The sequence below is a fragment of the Mobula birostris genome, chromosome 12 (assembly GCF_030028105.1).
Source record: "Mobula birostris isolate sMobBir1 chromosome 12, sMobBir1.hap1, whole genome shotgun sequence".
Classification (NCBI taxonomy): Eukaryota; Metazoa; Chordata; class Chondrichthyes; order Myliobatiformes; family Myliobatidae; genus Mobula; species Mobula birostris.
The window spans coordinates 100,059,834-100,076,890 of record NC_092381.1 but is presented as its reverse complement, the minus strand read 5'-3'; the positions used below and the strand labels follow the sequence as shown (position 1 = coordinate 100,076,890).

The window sequence follows — 17,057 nt, the reverse complement described above, 5'->3', positions numbered from 1 at the left end:
AAATCCCTTTTAAATCTTGCACCTCTTGCCTTAAACCCATGCCTTCTAGTTTGTTTGGTTTCCTAGCCCTGGGGGAAAAAAGTATGTGCACCTTAAGTAAGAGTACCTTAATTATGCCCCTCATGATTTTTTACCCTGTTTGGGTCACATGTCAAGAGCACATAAACTGATCCTGTATGTTAGGAAGTGACGGTACTCACAGAGGGGACTGCCATTTAAAAAAAACATGTCATTGCGACAAATGAATTTTAAACAAACAACCACTACACAAGTCGTTAGGGATAACTCTGAATCAAAATGCCACATTTGCTGAAAGAACAAAGATTAAGGAGAGCACAGCATAAGGCAGGCTGGACTACTAAACAATGTGTGTCGTGCTAAGGATGTGCATCGCAGCCAGCTGTCTGCAGGGGAAGGGAGGGGTTGGGGGCAGCATGTCAAAATACTGAGCCAGCTGGTAACCAAGGCGTCTCACACAGATTCCCCCTCCTCCCACCCCCATTGGCAAGCCGCTCCCATGAGACGTGGGCTTGCAGGCTGGTTCCCTCATTACACATTCACATCAGTGCTGAGAACAGCAGCCGTCACGTTTCCAGCCAGGGGCGATGAGCTCACCGACTACATTAGCAAGAGCAACTCTGCCTGGGTTTCTCGGCGCGGACTGCAGGCAGTCTCAAACGTGCTGTCGCTTTTCCATGGACTACACAATGCTAACAAGCCTGTGCTCAGCAACGACACGGTCCTAAGAGTGAGGTTCATTACCCTGCTTTCTCCTGCACATTCCCGACTTCCGAGCCAGCAAGCTGGATCCATCCTGCTTCCTCCTGACTGAAGAGGGGCTTCCCTGTTCTGCCCCTTCCCTCTCAGCTGTGCAGAACCCCCGTTCCAAAGCCCAGGAAGCACAGGACGATGGCCACAAGATGGTGAATGAGTATGCCTGCCGGCTGCTGGAATTGCTGGGGATGGGCCATCGACTGTTCGTGCCTCGGCTGCTGCCGGTGAGCATCTTTTCTCTGAGAGATTGAGGCTGAGGGCTGGGGGAGGGGGATGCAGCGGCAGCAGGTGGAACAGGCCTGGAGCATGTAATTAATGACGCTTGCCGGGAATCAGTGAGCTGTTGATGGCTGACTCCCTGACTCTTGTATTTGTGTGTGTATGTATGTGGAGCCCTCGAATCATTAAAAGCCGTGTTGGCAATTCAGAAGCCCACGACAGAGCGTGCAGAATGGTTACTGTTCCCCTGCTATCGCTGGGCTGGTTTAAATAGAGGGAGTTGTCTCAAAATTGGGACCACTTATTTGACAGTATATCTGCCCATATAAAAGAAGCTGGTGACATCATTGGTTTTCCTGAAATGCTGCACTGGACTGTTCCTTCAACCAGTTCCCAAACGATGGAAGTTGTTTGTCTGTGGGAACGTGCTGGGGCACGCGATGGTTCACATGCAGGAGATTAACTCCCTGCAGAGAAGAGGAGCCAGGACACTTGATGCTTCCATCCATTAGTCTTAGTCTCAGTGACCTGTAGGAGGGGCATTCTGCTGTTCACTGGCGGGATGCAAGTCTGTCACGAAGAGGTTGTGGGTCTGTCACTGGGTGTGTGTCACTGATGGGGTGTGATACTGTCACTGCATTTTGTACTGTTACTGGGCGTGGTATTATACTTGAAAGGGTGTGTGTCTGCCATTGATAGGGTATGGTATTGTCACTGACAGGGTGTGGGTTTAGCAGGTCATGGAAGGGTTGACTGATAAATTTCTCAGGGCCCTCTGGGATGCTTTGGAGGTGAGTACACAGGGGTCATGCAGGAGAGCCTGGCAACCAGGGAGGTCCCCCTTGTGTGTCAGGCAGTGGTAATCCTGCTGCCCAAGAAGGCTGATCTCCACTGTTTGAGAAATTGGCGTCTGGTCTCTCGCCTTAGCATGGAGAACAAGATCTTTGCCCAGGTGACAGCCAATCATCTGTACTGTGTTTTGACCCTTACCAGTTCTCCATGGCCTTGGGCTGATGCATTCAGGGCAGCATCCACCTAGTTTGGAAGATGCTCCACCTCTCCCAGAGAGCTAGTCTGTTCAGTGCCTTCGTCGCTCTCAATCAGGAGAAGGTGTTTGACAGGGTGATTCACAAATATCTCTTCAAAACTCTGTACAATCTGTGACCTGTAAGTGCTATCAGGTCTTCTCAGCTGTGTTCTCTGACAGGATCAACTGGGAGAAGTGTTCTAGTCTCTTGGTGTTGCAATTGCATGTCAGTGGCTCTACCGCAGATGATGAGACCATTTACATGGAGTTCCACTGAGAAAACCTAGCTAACGAGCTGGTGGAACGTGGAGACGAAAGTCACTACCTGATTAGGGCACTGGTCAGGACTAGTTAGTGCGATTTCTTACTGGGACAGAGTGTTGGTCATAAACCAACTGACTGGTTTCTAGTTGGTCACCTTGTTCCCCTCACTGTTTTAGTTGCCATGGCCTAAAAGAAGTTGGAAGATGTCTTCAAGGGCAATAGGAAACACTTTGTCTCTGCTGTGGTCCTGTTATCCTGACAGCAGAAGTTGGTCAGTTACTGGTGTACGCACATACTTAGCTGGTGGGTCTTCACCCAAGGACCATGCAGAAACGGCCATACACTGAGCACAATCCTAGATGGAATGTGCTGGGAATGTATTTTTTCCTTCCAGGACATTGCATGCAGCTCTCCTTGCAGAGAGCATTACCCACACTGCTCTTCGGGAGTTTCCCAGCTTTTATCAGAAGTTATTAAGAGTCTGGAACATGGCTGCCACCAGTCAGAGTGCTCCTCTGCTGGTAGAAAGTGCTGCTTTGGCTCTGAGAGCAACTGGTCCCCAACCTGTTGCAATAGGTGTTGAGGAGGCTCAAGAGCACGGAGTAATCCTGACTGTGTTAACTTCTTGCTCATCCGGAATTACTCATTGGACCCAAGGCCTGAAGTATTTCTCAGGAGCTGATCCCACACAACATGAGCACCCTTGCAGAGATACTCACTGTGCTGTTTCATGAATGTGAGCAGTTTTGGTCCCATATCTAAAAAATGTGTGCTGGCATTGAAGAGGATCCAGAGCAGATTCACAAGAATAATCCTGGGAATGGAAGAGTTAATGTATGAGGATCGTTTGATGGCTCTGAGCCTGTACTTGCTGGAGTTTAGAAGAATTAGGGGGTCCCCATTGAAACCTATTGGATACTGAAAGGCCTAGAGTGGACCCCGTGTGATTTAACTTTCAATAGCAGCTTATCATATCTAACAGTATCAAAGACCTTACTGAAGTCCACATAGACTTTGTCCACTGCTGTGCTCTCATTGATCATCCTGGTTACTTCTTCAAAAAAATTATCAAATTCATGGGACATAGTCTTACAAACATTTGTACAAAGCCTAATTAACTCCTGCCATCTGAATGCTTGTATACCTTATAGAACATAGAACACTATAACACTGTGTAGGTCCTTTGGCCCATGATGTTGTCCCAACCTTTTAACCTGCTCTAATGTTGTGCCTATCGAAGAGATTCTTAAGTGTCCCTAATGTATCTGCTTCTAGTACCACTCCTTGTAGGGTGTTCCACACACACACCACTCTATAAAAAATAATTACCTCTGATATCACCCCTATACTTTCCTCTGATCACCTTAAAATTCTGCCCCCTCATATTAGCCACTTCCACCCTGTGAAAAGGTCTCTGGCTCTCCAGCTGATCTGTATCACTTTTCATCTTGTACACCTTTATCAAGTTGCCTCTCATCCTCCTTCACTCCAAAGAGAAAAGCCCTAGTTCCTCAACCTATCCTCAAAAGATATGCCCTCTAATCCAGGCAGCTTTCTGGTAAATCTCCTCTGCACCCTTTCTAAAACTTCTTCACCACCTTTCTAATGAGGCGACCAGAACTGAACACAATATTGATGATAGATGCTGCTTTCTTGCGACAGCACTCCTTGCAGATGTGCTCAGTGGTGGGGAGTGCTTTACCCATGATATTCGAGGGAATTGATGTTTCCCTATCAAGCTATGATGCGACTAGTCAGTATTCTCTCCACCATGCATCTATAGAAGTTTGTCGAAGTTTTAGATGACATGTGAATCCCCACAAACTTCTAAGAAAGTAGAAGTGTGGTTGTGCCTTCTTTGTAATGGCATTTATGTGCTGCACCCAGGACAAATCCTCTGAAATGATAATATTGAGGAATTTAAAGTTGCTGACCAGCTCCAACTCTGAAGACTAGCTATGGACCTCTGGTTTCCTCCTCCTGAAGTCAATAATCAGCTCTTTGGTTATGCTAACATTGAGTGAGAGGTTGTTGTTGTGGCACCACTCAGCCATATTTTCAATCTCCCTCCTATCTGGCGTCAGAATTTCTATTCAGGATTCATTGAAGCTATAATTGCCAAAAGATAGAAAAATTGAAAGGCATGGGTGGGAGCAGGAAGAAATTGCTGATATAGATTATCGACTCTGGTTGACTCTGTAAAGGGACTAATATAAGGCAGATTTGCAGGGAGAAATTTTCCTCTTACATTCTCAAATTGAGAGGAAAAATTGGATCCAAAATTGGCTTGGAAATGGGGGACATGGGATGATTGGGAGCCTTTTACCAGTAGTAGCTTTTAGTGTTTGTGATATTCATTGATGATTTAGATTTCGATGTAGAAAGTATGATTAGCAAGTTTGCAGAGGACACAAAAATCAATCGTCTTATGGATAAGGAGGAGAGTAATTTTTGACTACAAAAAGATAATAACGGTTTGGTAAGTTAGCAAACTAATGGCAAAAGAAATTTTAAACTTATAAGTGCAAAATGATGCATTTTGAGAATTCAAATTAGAGTGGGAAGTACACAATGAAATGTAGGGTCCCGGGGAGTACTGAGGAATAAAGGGACCTTGATATAAAATCCAAAGATCCCTGAAGGTGACAACATAGGTTAAAAAAAGGTGTAGTAAAGAAGGCATACAAATGCTAACCTTCATTATATGGGAAATGGAATATAAGAACAAGAGTAGTTATGCTACAGCTTTATAAAACACTGGTAAGGTCACATCTGGAATATTGGGTGCAATTTTGGTTTCCTCAACAAGTGTCATGCTCTGGAGAGGGTGCAGAGGAGGTTCACCAGGATGGAGTGTCTCAGTTACAAGGAGAAAGTGGAGAGGCTGGGATTGTTTTCATTGGAATAGAGAAAGCTGAAGGGATATACAAAATTGTTAGTGACAAGGATAGGATAGGATAGACCCCATATCAGAGATGGCTTCAACCAGAGAGCATAGGTTTGAAGTTTAGATGGCACCTTATGGAAACTTTTCCCCTCAGATGGTTGTTGGAATTGGGAATCTGGAACACATTGGCTGAGGGTTGGTGGAGGCAGGTACTCTCATAACATATTAGAAGTTTCCAGACAAGCACTTGAATTGGCAAAATGTAGAATCTTATCTCTGGTTAGGCCACATCTAGAGTATTGCATTTGATTCTAGTCACCCCATTATGGGAAGGATTGTGGAGGCTATGTAGAGTGGCATGTCGCAAAGGTAGTTCTACGGTTGTTATGGGGGATTTCAACATGCAGGTAGACTGGGAAAAACAGGTTGATACTGGACCCCAAGAAAGGGAGTTTGTGGAATGCCTCAGCGATGGATTCTTAGAGCAGTTTGTATTAGAGCCTACCAGGGAGAAGGCAATTCTGGATTTAGTGTTGTGTAAAGAGCCAGATTTGATAAGGGAACTCGAGGTAAAGGATCCATTAGGAGGTAGTGACCTAAATATGATAAGTTGTAATCTACAATTTGAGAGGAAGAAGGGAAGATCGGAAGTGTCAGTATTACAGTTGAACAAAGGGGACTATGGACCCCAGTGTGGCTGGGGTGAAAATAAATGTTGTTAAAAGTTCAAGCAAATCCGCTACTAGAAAGGTTGTGAGTGGTGGTAAAAATCTTCTGAGGTGTATATATTTCAATGCAAGGAGTATTGCGGGGAAGGCGGATGAGTTGAGGGCGTGGATTGACACGTGGAATTATGACGTTATAGCAATTAGTGAAACTTGGCTACAGGAGGGGCAGGACTGGCAGCTTAATATTCCAGGGTTCCGATGTTTCAGATGTGATCGAGGCAGAGGAATGAAAGGTGAGGGAGTAGCATTGCTTGTTAGGGAAAATATTACAACAGTGCTCAGGCAGGACAGATTAGAGGACTTGTCTACTGAGTCATGGGTGGAGCTGAGAAACAGGAAAAGTATGGCCACATTAGTGGGATTGTATTACAGACCACCTAATAGTCAACGAGAATTGGAAGAGCAAATCTGCAGAGAGATAGCAGGCAACTGCAGGAAACATAAAGTTGTGGTGGTAGGGGATTTTAATTTTCCATATATTGATTGGGACTCCCATACTGTTAGGGGTCTAGATGGTTTAGAGTTTGTAAAATGTGTTCAGGGAAGTTTTCTAAATCAATGTATAGAGGGACCAACTAGAGGGGATGCAATATTGGATCTCCTGTTAGGAAATGAGTTAGGACAAGTGACAGAAGTCTGTGTAGGGGAGCACTTTGGTTCCAGTGATCATAACACCATTAGTTTCAACTTGATCATGGACAAGGATAGATCTGGTCCTAGGGTTGAGGTTCTTAACTGGAAAGGATCTAAAAAGCATGGATTGGGACAGGTTGTTCTCTGGCAAGGATGTGATCGGTAGGTGGGAAGCCTTCAAAGGAGAAATTTTGAGAGTGAAGAATTTGTATGTTCCTGTCAGGATTAAAGGCAAAGTGAATAGGAATAAGGAACCTTGGTTCTCAAGGGATATTGCAACTCTGATAAAGAAGAAGAGGGAGTTGTATGACAGGTATAGGAAGCAGGGAGTAAATATCGTACTTGAGGAGTATAAGAAGGGCAAGAAAATACTTAAGGAAGAAATCAGGAGGGCTAAAAGAAGACATGAGGTTGCCTTGGCAGTCAAAGTGAAGGATAATCCAAAGAGCTTTTACAGGTATATTAACAGCAAAAGAATTGTAAGGGATAAAATTGGTCCTCTTGAAGATCAGAGTGGTCGGCTATGTGCGGAAACAAAGGAAATGGGGGAGATCTTAAATAGGTTTTTTGCATCTGTATTTACTAAAGAAACTGGCATGAAGTCTATGGAATTAAGGGAAACAAGTAGTGAGATCATGGAAACTGTACAGATCGAAAAGGAGGAGGTCCTTGCTGTCTTGAGGAAAATTAAAGTGGATAAATCCCCGGGACCTGACAGGGTGTTCCCTCGGACCTTGAAGGAGACTAGTGTTGAAACTGCAGGGGCCCTGGCAGAAATATTTAAAATGTCGCTGTCTACAGGTGAGGTGCCGGAGGATTGGAGAGTGGCTCATGTTGTTCCGTTGTTTAAAAAAGGATCAAAAAGTAATCCGGGAAATTATAAGCCAGTAAATTTAACGTCAGTAGTAGGTAAGTTATTGGAGGGAGTACTAAGAGACAGAATCTACAAGCATTTGGATAGACAGGGACTTATTAGGGAGAGTCAACATGGCTTTGTGCGTGGTAGGTCATGTTTGACCAATCTATTGGAGTTTTTCGAGGAAGTTACCAGGAAAGTGGGTGAAGGGAAGGCAGTGGATATTGTCTACATGGACCTCAGTAAGGCTTTTGACAAGGTCCCGCATGGGAGGTTAGTTAGGAAAATTCAGTCGCTAGGTATACGTGGAGAGGTGGTAAATTGGATTAGACATTGGCTCAATGGAAGAAGCCAAAGAGTGGTAGTAGAGAATTGCTTCTCTGAGTGGAGGCCTGTGACTAGTGGTGTGCCACAGGGATCAGTGCTGGGTCCATTGTTATTTGTCATCTATATCAATGATTTGGATGATAATGTGGTAAATTGGATCAGCAAATTTACTGATGATACAAAGATTGGAGGTTTTCAGAGCCTGCAGAGGGACTTGGAGCAGCTGGAAAAATGGGCTGAAAAATGGCAGATGGAGTTTAATACAGACAAGTGTGAGGTATTGCATGTTGGAAGGACAAACCAAAGTAGAACATACAGGGTTAATGGTAAGGCACTGAGGAGTGCAGTGTAACAGAGGAATCTGGGAATACAGATACAAAATTCCCTAAAAGTAGCGTCACAGGTAGATAGGGTCGTAAAGAGAGCTTTTGGTACATTGGCCTTTATTAATCAAAGTATTGAGTATAAGAGCTGGAATGTTATGATGAGGTTGTATAAGGCATTGGTGAGGCCGAATCTGGAGTATTGTGTTCAGTTTTGGTCACCAAATTACAGGAAGGATATAAATAAGATTGAAAGAGTGCAGAGAAGGTTTACAAGGATGTTGCCGGGACTTGAGAAACTCAGTTATAGAGAAAGGTTGAATAGGTCAGGACTTTATTCCCTGGAGCGTAGAAGAATGAGGGGAGATTTGATAGAGGTATATAAAATTATGATGGGTATAGACAAGTGAATGCAAGCAGGCTTTTTCCACTGAGGCAAGGGGAGAAAAAAAACAGAGGACATGGGTTAAGGGTGAGGGGGGAAAAGTGTAAAGGGAACAATAGGGGGGGCTTCTTCACACAGAGAGTGGTGGGAGTATGGAATGAGCTGCCAGACGAGGTGGTAAATGCGGGTTCTTTTTTAACATTTAAGAATAAATTGGACAGATACATGGATGGGAGGTGTATGGAGAGATATGGTCCATGTGCAGGTCAGTGGGACTAGGCAGAAAATGGTTCGGCACAGCCAAGAAGGGCCAAAAGGCCTGTTTCTGTGCTGTAGTTTCTATGGTTTCTATGACCCATGAGGGAGGAGCTGGCCAAAGTTGACTGGAAAGATACCCTAGCAGGGATGACAGTGGAACAACAATGGCAGGTATTTCTGGGAATAATACAGAAGGTGCAGGATCAGTTCATTCCAAAGAGGAAGAAAGAGTAAGGGGCGACCGTGGATGACAAGGGATGTCAAGGACAGTATAAAAATAAAAGAGAGGAAGTATAACATAGCAAGGATGAGCGGGAAGCCAGGGGATTGGGAGACTTTTAAGGAGCAACAGAAGATAACTAAAAAGGCAATACGGGGGGTGGGGGGGTGGGGGGGCGGAATGAGGTAGGAAGGTAAGCTAGCCAAGAATATAAAGGAGGATAGTAAAAGCTTCTTTAGGTATGTGAAGAGGAAAAAATTAGTTAAGACCAAAGTTGGGCCCTTGAAGACAGAAATGGGTGAAATTATTATGGGGAACAAGGAAATGGCAGACGAGCTGGACAGGTACTTTGGATCTGTCTTCACTAGGGAAGACACAAACAATTTCCTAGATGTAATAGTGGCCAGAGGACCTAGGGTAACAGAGGAACTGAAGGAAATTTGCATCAAGCAGAAAATGGTATTGGGACTGAAGGCTGATAAATCCCCAGGGCCTGATGGTCTGCATCCCAGGGTACTTAAGGAGGTGGCTCTAGAAATCGTGGACGCATTGGTAATCATTTTCCAATGTTCTATAGATTCAGGATCAGTTCCTGCAGATTGGAGGGTAGCTAATGTTATCCCACTTTTTAAGAAAGGAGGGAGAGAGAAAACAGGCAGTTAGTCTGACATCAGTGGTGGGGAAGATGCTGGAATCAATTATAAAAGATGAAATAGCGGCATATTTGGATAGCAGTAGCAGGATAGGTCTGAGCCACAAAGGGGAAATCATGCTTGACTAATCTTCTGGAATTTTTTGAGAATGTAACTATGAAAATGGACATGGGAAAGCCAGTAGATGTAGTGTACCTGGACTTTCAGAAAGCGTTTGATAAGGTCCCACATAGGAGGTTAGTGGGCAAAATTAGAGCAAATGGTATTGGGGGTAGGGTACTGACATGGATAGAAAATTGGTTGGCAGACAGGAAACAGAGTAGGGATTAGTGGGTCCTTTTCAGAATGGCAGGCAGTGACTAGTGGGGTACCACAAGGCTTGATGCTGGGACCGCAGCTATTTACAATACACATTAATGATTTAGATGAAGGGATTAAAAGTAACATTAGCAAATTTGCAGATGACACAGAGCTGAGTGGCAGTGTGAAATGTGAGGAGGATGTTATGAGAATGCAGGGTGACTTGGACAGGTTGGGTGAGTGGGCAGATGTAGTTTAATGTGGATAAATGTGAGGTTATCCACTTTGGTGGCAAGAACAGGAAGGCAGATTACTATCTCAATGGTGTCAAGTTAGGAAATGGGGAAATACAACAAGATCTAGGTGTCCTTGTTCATCAGTCACTGAAAGTAAGCATGCAGGTACAGCAGGCAGTGAAGAAAGCTAATGACATGTTGGCCTTCATAACAAGGGGAGTTGAGTATAGGAGCAAAGAGGTCCTTCTGCAGTTGTATAGGGCCCTGGTGAGACCACACCTGGAGTATTGTGTACAGTTTTGGTCTCCAAATTTGAGGAAAGACATTCTAGCTATTGAGGGAGTGCAGCATAGGTTCACGAGGTTAATTCCCAGGATGGCGGGACTGTCATATGTTGAACGATTGGAGCGACTGGGCTTGTATACACTGGAATTTAGAAGGATGAGAGGGGGTCTGATTGAAACATATAAGATTATTAAGGGATTGGACACGCTAGAGGCAGGAAGCATGTTCCCCGATGTTGGGGGAGTCCAGAACCAGAGGCCACAGTTTAAGAATAAGGGGTAGACTATTTAGACCGGAATTGAGGAAAAACTTTTTCACACAGGGGGGTTGTGGTTCTGTGCAATGCTCTGCCTCAGAAGGCAGAGGAGGCCAATTCTCTGGATTCTTTCAAGAAAGAGTTAGATAGAGCTCTTAAAGATAGCAGAGTCAAGGGATATGGAGAGAAGGCAGGAAAAGGGTACTGATTGTGGATGATCAGCCATGATCACAGTGAATGGCGGTGCTGGCTCGAAGGGCTGAATGGCCTACTCCTGAACCTATCGTCTATTGTCTATTGAGTGTGCAGAAGAGGTTTATCAGGATACTGCCTGTTTTAAAGGGAATGTGCTATGAAGTGAGGTTATACAAATGGGTAGTTTTCTGTGGAGCAGTGGAGGCTCCACTGAGATTATGACAGGTATGCATAGGGTAGACAGAGCACAGCATAGGAGCAGGCCCTTTGGCCCACAATGTTGTGTTGAACCGATTAAATTAGTAATTAAATGGCCAACTGAAGTAATCTCCTCTTCCCACACAATGTCCATAGCATTCCATTTTTCTTACATTCATGTGCCTATCTAAATGTCTCTTAAAAGTCCCTAATGTATCTGCCTCTACCACCACCCCAGGCACCACATTTCAGTGTCCCACTCTCTGTGTAAAAAAAAAAAAAAAAAAAAACTTGCCCCTCATATCTCCTTTGAAATAACCCCCTCACCTTAAATGTATAACCACTGGTATTAGACATGACAACTCTTTCTATCTATGCCTCATAATCCTATAAACCTCTCTCAGATCTCCTCTCAGGCTCTGCCACTCCACAGAAAACGACCTAAGTTTGTCCAACTTCACCTGTGAGTCGGCTGGGGTGATATACTGCGTCCGGTGCTCCCGATGCAGCCTTCTATATATTGGCAAGACCCAACGCAGGCTGGGAGACCATTTCGCTGAACACCTAAGCTCTGTCCGCCAGAGAAAGCAGGATCTCCCAGTGGCCGCACATTTTAATTCCACGTCCTATTCCCATTCTGATATATCTATCCACGGCCTCCTCTACTGTCAAGATGAAACCACACTCAGGCTGGAGGAACAACACCTTATATTCCACCTGGGTAGCCTCCAACCTGATGGCATGAACATTGACTTCTCAAACTTTCGTTAATGCCTCACCTCCCCCTCGTACCCCATCCGTTATTTATTTATATACACACATTCTTTCTCTCTCCCTCCTTTTTCTCCCTCTGTCCCTCTCACTATACCCCTTGCCCATCCTCTGGGGTTCCCCCCCCCCCTTTTCTTTCTCCCTAGGCCTCCTGTCCCATGATCCTCTCATATCCCTTTTGCCAATCACCTGTCCAACTCTTGGCTTCATCCCTCCCCCTCCTGTCTTCTCCTATCATTTCAGATCTCCCCTCCCCCTCTCACTTTCAAATCTCTTACTAACTCTTCTTTCAGTTAGTCCTGACGAAGGGTCTCAGCCAGAAACGTCGACTGTACCTCTTCCTAGAGATGTTGCCTGGCCTGCTGCGTTCACCAGCAACCTTTATGTGTGTTTCTTGTTATAGCACTTAGCTTCAAATCCAGTCAACGTCTTGGTTAACCTCTTCTGTACCCTCTGCAGTGCCTCAGCACCCTTCCTATGATGGGACAACCAGAACTGTATGTAATACCAAATGACCTAGCTAGAGTTTTATAAAGCTACAACATAAATTCCTGACTTGTGTACTCATTGTCTGAACTAATAAAGGCAGGTATGCCATATGCCTTCTTAACCACCCGATCAGCCTCTGTAGCCACTTTCAAGGAGCTATGAACTTGGTCCCCAAGATCCCTCTGCTTATTAACACTGTTAAGGGGCTTGCCATTAACTGTGTATTGTCTCTTTACATTTGATTTACCAAGGTGCAACTTTATGTTTGGTCAGGCTAAGCTCCATCTGCATTTCTCCACCTGTATCTGCAACTGACCCACTGTATTCTTTGCCAGTCTTCTATGCTATCCACCTTCATGTCATCTGCAAAACTACCAACCCACCCATCTATATTTTTATCCAGGTTATTTATATACATCACAAACAGAAGAGGTCCCAGTACAGATCCCTGCAGAGCACCACTAATCACAGATCTCCAGCTAGAATAAGTACCTTCAACCACTAACCTCTGTCTTTGATGGGCAAGCCAGTTCTGAATCCAAATGGCCAATTCACCATGGATCGCATGCATCATAATCTCCTGGATAAGACTCCTATGAGGGACCTTGTCAAATGCCTTACCAAAATCTCTATAGATATCGACAGCTCTACCTTCAGTCACCCTTGTCATCTCATCAAAAAACTCAGTAAAGTTAGTAAGACATGGCTTGCCCCGTACTAAGCCGAGCTGGTTCTACCTAATTAGGCTATGGCTTTCCAAATGCTCATAAGTCCTAACCCTGAGAATTCTCTCCAGTAACTTTCCTACCACTGGCGTGAGACTTAGCAGTCTATAGTTGCCAGAATTATGCCTGTTCCTTCCTAAGTAACTGGCCAAAGTTGACTGGAAAGGGACACTGGCGGGAAAGACAGCAGAGCAGCAGTGGCTGGAGTTTATGTGAGAAATGAGGAATGTGCAAGACAGGTATATTCCAAAAAAGAAGAAATTTTCGAGTGGAAAAGGATGCAACCATGGTTGACAAGAGAAGTCAAAGCCAAAGTTAAAGCAAAGGAGAGGGCATACAAGGAAGCAAAAATTAGTGGGAAGACAGAGGATTGGGAAGTTTTTACAACCTTACAAAAGGAAACCAAGAAGGTCATTAAGAGAGCAAAGATTAACTATGAAAGGAAGCTAGCAAATAATATCAAAGAGGATACTAAAAGCTTTTTCAAGTATATAAAGAGTAAAAGGCAGGTGAGGGTAGATATAGGACTGATAGAAAATGATGCTGGAGAAATTGTAATGGGAGATAAGGAGATGGCAGAGGAACTGAACAAGTATTTTGCATCAGTCTTCACTGAGGAAGACATCAGCAGTATACCGGACACTCAAGGGTGGCAGGGAAGAGAAGTGTGCGCAGTCACAATTACGACAGAGAAAGTGCTCAGGAAGCTGAATAGGCTAAAGGTAGATAAATCTCCTGGACCAGATGGAATGCACCCTCGTGTTCTGAAGGAAGTAGCTGTGGAGATTGCAGCGGCATTAGCGATGATCTTTCAAAAGTCGATAGATTCTGGCATGGTTCCAGAAGACTGGAAGATTGCAAATGTCACTCCGCTATTTAAGAAGGGGGCAAGGAAGCAAAAAGGAAATTATAGACCTGTTAGCTTGACATCAGTGGTTGGGAAGTTGTTGGAGTCGATTGTCAAGGATGAGGTTACAGAGTACCTGGAGGCATATGACAAGATAGGCAGAACTCAGCATGGTTTCCTTAAAGGAAAATCCTGCCTGACAAACCTATTACAATTTTTTGAGGAAATTACCAGTAAGCTAGACAAGGGAGATGAAGTGGATGTTGTATATTTGGATTTTCAGAAGGCCTTTGACAAAGTGCCACACATGATGCTACTTAACAAGATAAGAGCCCATGGAATTACGGGAAAGTTACATACATGGATAGAGCGTTGGCTGATTGGCAGGAAACAGAGAGTGGGAATAAAGGGATCTTATTCTGGTTGGCTGTCGGTTACCAGTGGTGTTCCACAGGGATCAGTGTTGGGGCCGCTTCTTTTTACATTGTACATCAACGATTTGGATTATGGAATAGATGGCTTTGTGGCTAAGTTTGCTGATGATACGAAGATAGGTGAAGGGGCCGGTAGTGCTGAGGAAACGGAGAGTCTGCAGAGAGACTTGGATAGATTGGAAGAATGGGCAGAGAAGTGGCAAATGAAGTACAATGTTGGAAAGTGTATGGTTATGCACTTTGGTAGAAAAAATAAATGGGCAGTCTATTATTTAAATGGGGAAAGAATTCAAAGTTCTGAGATGCAACGGGACTTGGGTGTCCTCGTACAGGATACCCTTAAAGCTAACCTCCAGGTTGAGTCAGTAGTGAAGAAGGCGAATGCAATGTTGGCATTCATTTCTATAGGAATAGAGTATAGGAGCAGGGATGTGATGTTGAGGCTCTATAAGGCGCTGGTGAGACCTCACTTGGAGTACTGTGGGCAGTTTTGGTCTCCTTATTTAAGAAAGGATGTGCTGACGTTGGAGAGGGTACAGAGAAGATTCACTAGAATGATTCCAGGAATGAGAGGGTTAACATATGAGGAACGTTTGTCCGCTCTTGGACTGTATTCCTTGGAGTTTAGAAGAATGAGGGGAGACCTCATAGGAACATTTTGAATGTTAAAAGGCATGGACAGAGTGGATGTGGCAAAGTTGTTTCCCATGATGGGGGAGTCTAGTACGAGAGGGCATGACTTAAGGATAGAAGGGCGCCCATTCAGAACAGAAATGCGAAGAAATTTTTTTAGTCAGAGGGTGGTGAATCTATGGAATTTGTTGCCACGGGCAGCAGTGGAGGCCAAGTCATTGGGTGTATTTAAGGCAGAGATTGATAGGTATCTGAGTAGCCAGGGCATCAAAGGTTATGGTGAGAAGGCAGGGGAGTGGGACTAAATAGGAGAATGGATCAGCTCATGATAAAATGGCGGAGCAGACTCAATGGGCCGAATGTCTACTTCTGCTCCTTTGTCTTATGGTCTTATGGTCTAAGTAATGGAACAACATTAGCCACTCGCCAGTCCTCTGGGACCTTGCTTGTGGTTAGTGAGGATGCTAATATAATAGTTGAGGCCCCAACTATCTCTTCTCTTGTCTCTCTCATTAATGTGGGGTATATCCCATCAGGCCCTGGGACTTATCTACCTTGACACTACCTCCTTCTTTACCTAGCAGATCAATGACAAAAGAGTATAAGACATAGGAGCAGAATTAGGCTATTCAGCAAATCGAGTCTGCTCATCCATTCCATCAAGGCTGATATCCCATCAATCCCATTCTCTTGCCTTATCCACATACCCTTTGACGCCATATCAACCTCCACTTTAAATATACCCAGTGACTTGGCCTCCACAGCTATCTGTGGCACAGATTGACTGCCCTATATCTAAAGAAATTCCTCTTCATCACTGTTCTAAATGAACGGACCTCTAATCTGAGGCTGTGCCCAAAAGTCCTAGATTCCTCCACGATAGGAATCAACCTGTCCACATACACTTTATCCAGGCCTTTCAATATTCAGTAGGTTTCAATGAGATCTTACCCATAACCATTCCTGTAAACTCCAGTAAGTACACATCCAAAGCCATCAAACATAAAGCAGAATCATTGTTGTGAACCTCTTCTGGACCCTCTCCAATGTCAGCACAGCTTTTCTTAGATAAGAGGTCCAGAACTACTCATAATACTCTTGAGTGTGGTCTGACCAATACTTTATAAAGCCTCAGCATTACATCCGTGTTTTGATATTCTAGTTCTCTCAAAATGACCACTAGTGTTGCGTTTGCCTTTCTTACTACTGACTCAACCTGTAAATTAACCTTCACGAAGACTCCCAAGTCCCTTTTCTCCTCTGGTTTGTGAATTTTCTCCCTGTTCACAAAATAGTCTACACTTTTATTGCTTCAAACAATGTGCACAACCATACAATTCGCTACACTGCATTCCATCTGCCACTTCATGGCCCATTCTCCCAATCTGTCTAAGTCCTTTTACAGACTCCCTGCTTCCTCAGCACTATCTGCCCCTCTACCACTTCGTATCGTCTGCAGATTTAGCCACAAAACTCTCAATTCCATCATCCAAATCTTTGAAATATAATGTGAAAAGGAGCGGTTCCAACACCAACTCCTGTGGAAAACCACTTGGCACCAGCAACCAACCAGAAAAGGCCCCCTTTTTTCCCATTCTTTGCTTCCTGCCGCTCAGCCAACCTTCTATCCATGCTAGAAGGAGGAGATGCTGCAAAGAGAATTTAGGAAGTTAGGTGCAAAGTTGAAGGACAGGACCTCCAGGGTTGCAATCTCAGGATTGCTACCCGTGCCACGTGCTAGTGAGGCTAGAAATAAGAAGATAATGCAGCTAAGTACATGACTGAGGAGTTGGTACAGGAGGGAGGGCTTCATGTTTCTGGACAATTGGGCCTTGTTCCAGGGAAGATGGGACCTATTCCAACGGGATGGGTTGCACCTGAACTGGAGGGGGACTAACATCCTTGCGGGAAAGCTTGCTAGTGCTGCTCCAGGGGGTTTAAACTAGATTTGGAGGGGGAGGGGAATCAGAGTGTTAGAGCAGATAGTGAGGTGGAGGAGGATAAAGGTCATGTGAGAACTGCAAGTATAGTGCATGGAGTAAAGCCAGATCTAACATATAAAGAGGCTTTGAGGAAAGAGAAACAGAATAAAGGTTTGTAAAGGTAGTAAGGTAGAAAGGCTAAAGTGTGTCTA

The 17,057-nt window shown here is 44.5% G+C and overlaps 1 protein-coding gene across 7 annotated transcripts in view; it reads left to right on the top strand.

Annotated features, from left to right (window-relative positions):
• LOC140206146 (rab GTPase-activating protein 1-like) overlaps positions 1-17,057 on the top strand; it is a 568,372-nt gene that overhangs the window by 429,665 nt on the left and 121,650 nt on the right. Inside the window, exon 1 of one of the 7 annotated variants that reach the window (XM_072274379.1) lies at positions 611-998. The exons of the other annotated variants lie outside the window; for them this stretch is intronic. Within the exon in view, the coding sequence (XP_072130480.1) occupies positions 921-998 (78 nt within the window). The 5' untranslated portion in view covers positions 611-920. Of the gene's footprint in view, positions 1-610; positions 999-17,057 lie in introns of those variants that run through there. 7 annotated transcript variants of the gene reach the window in all.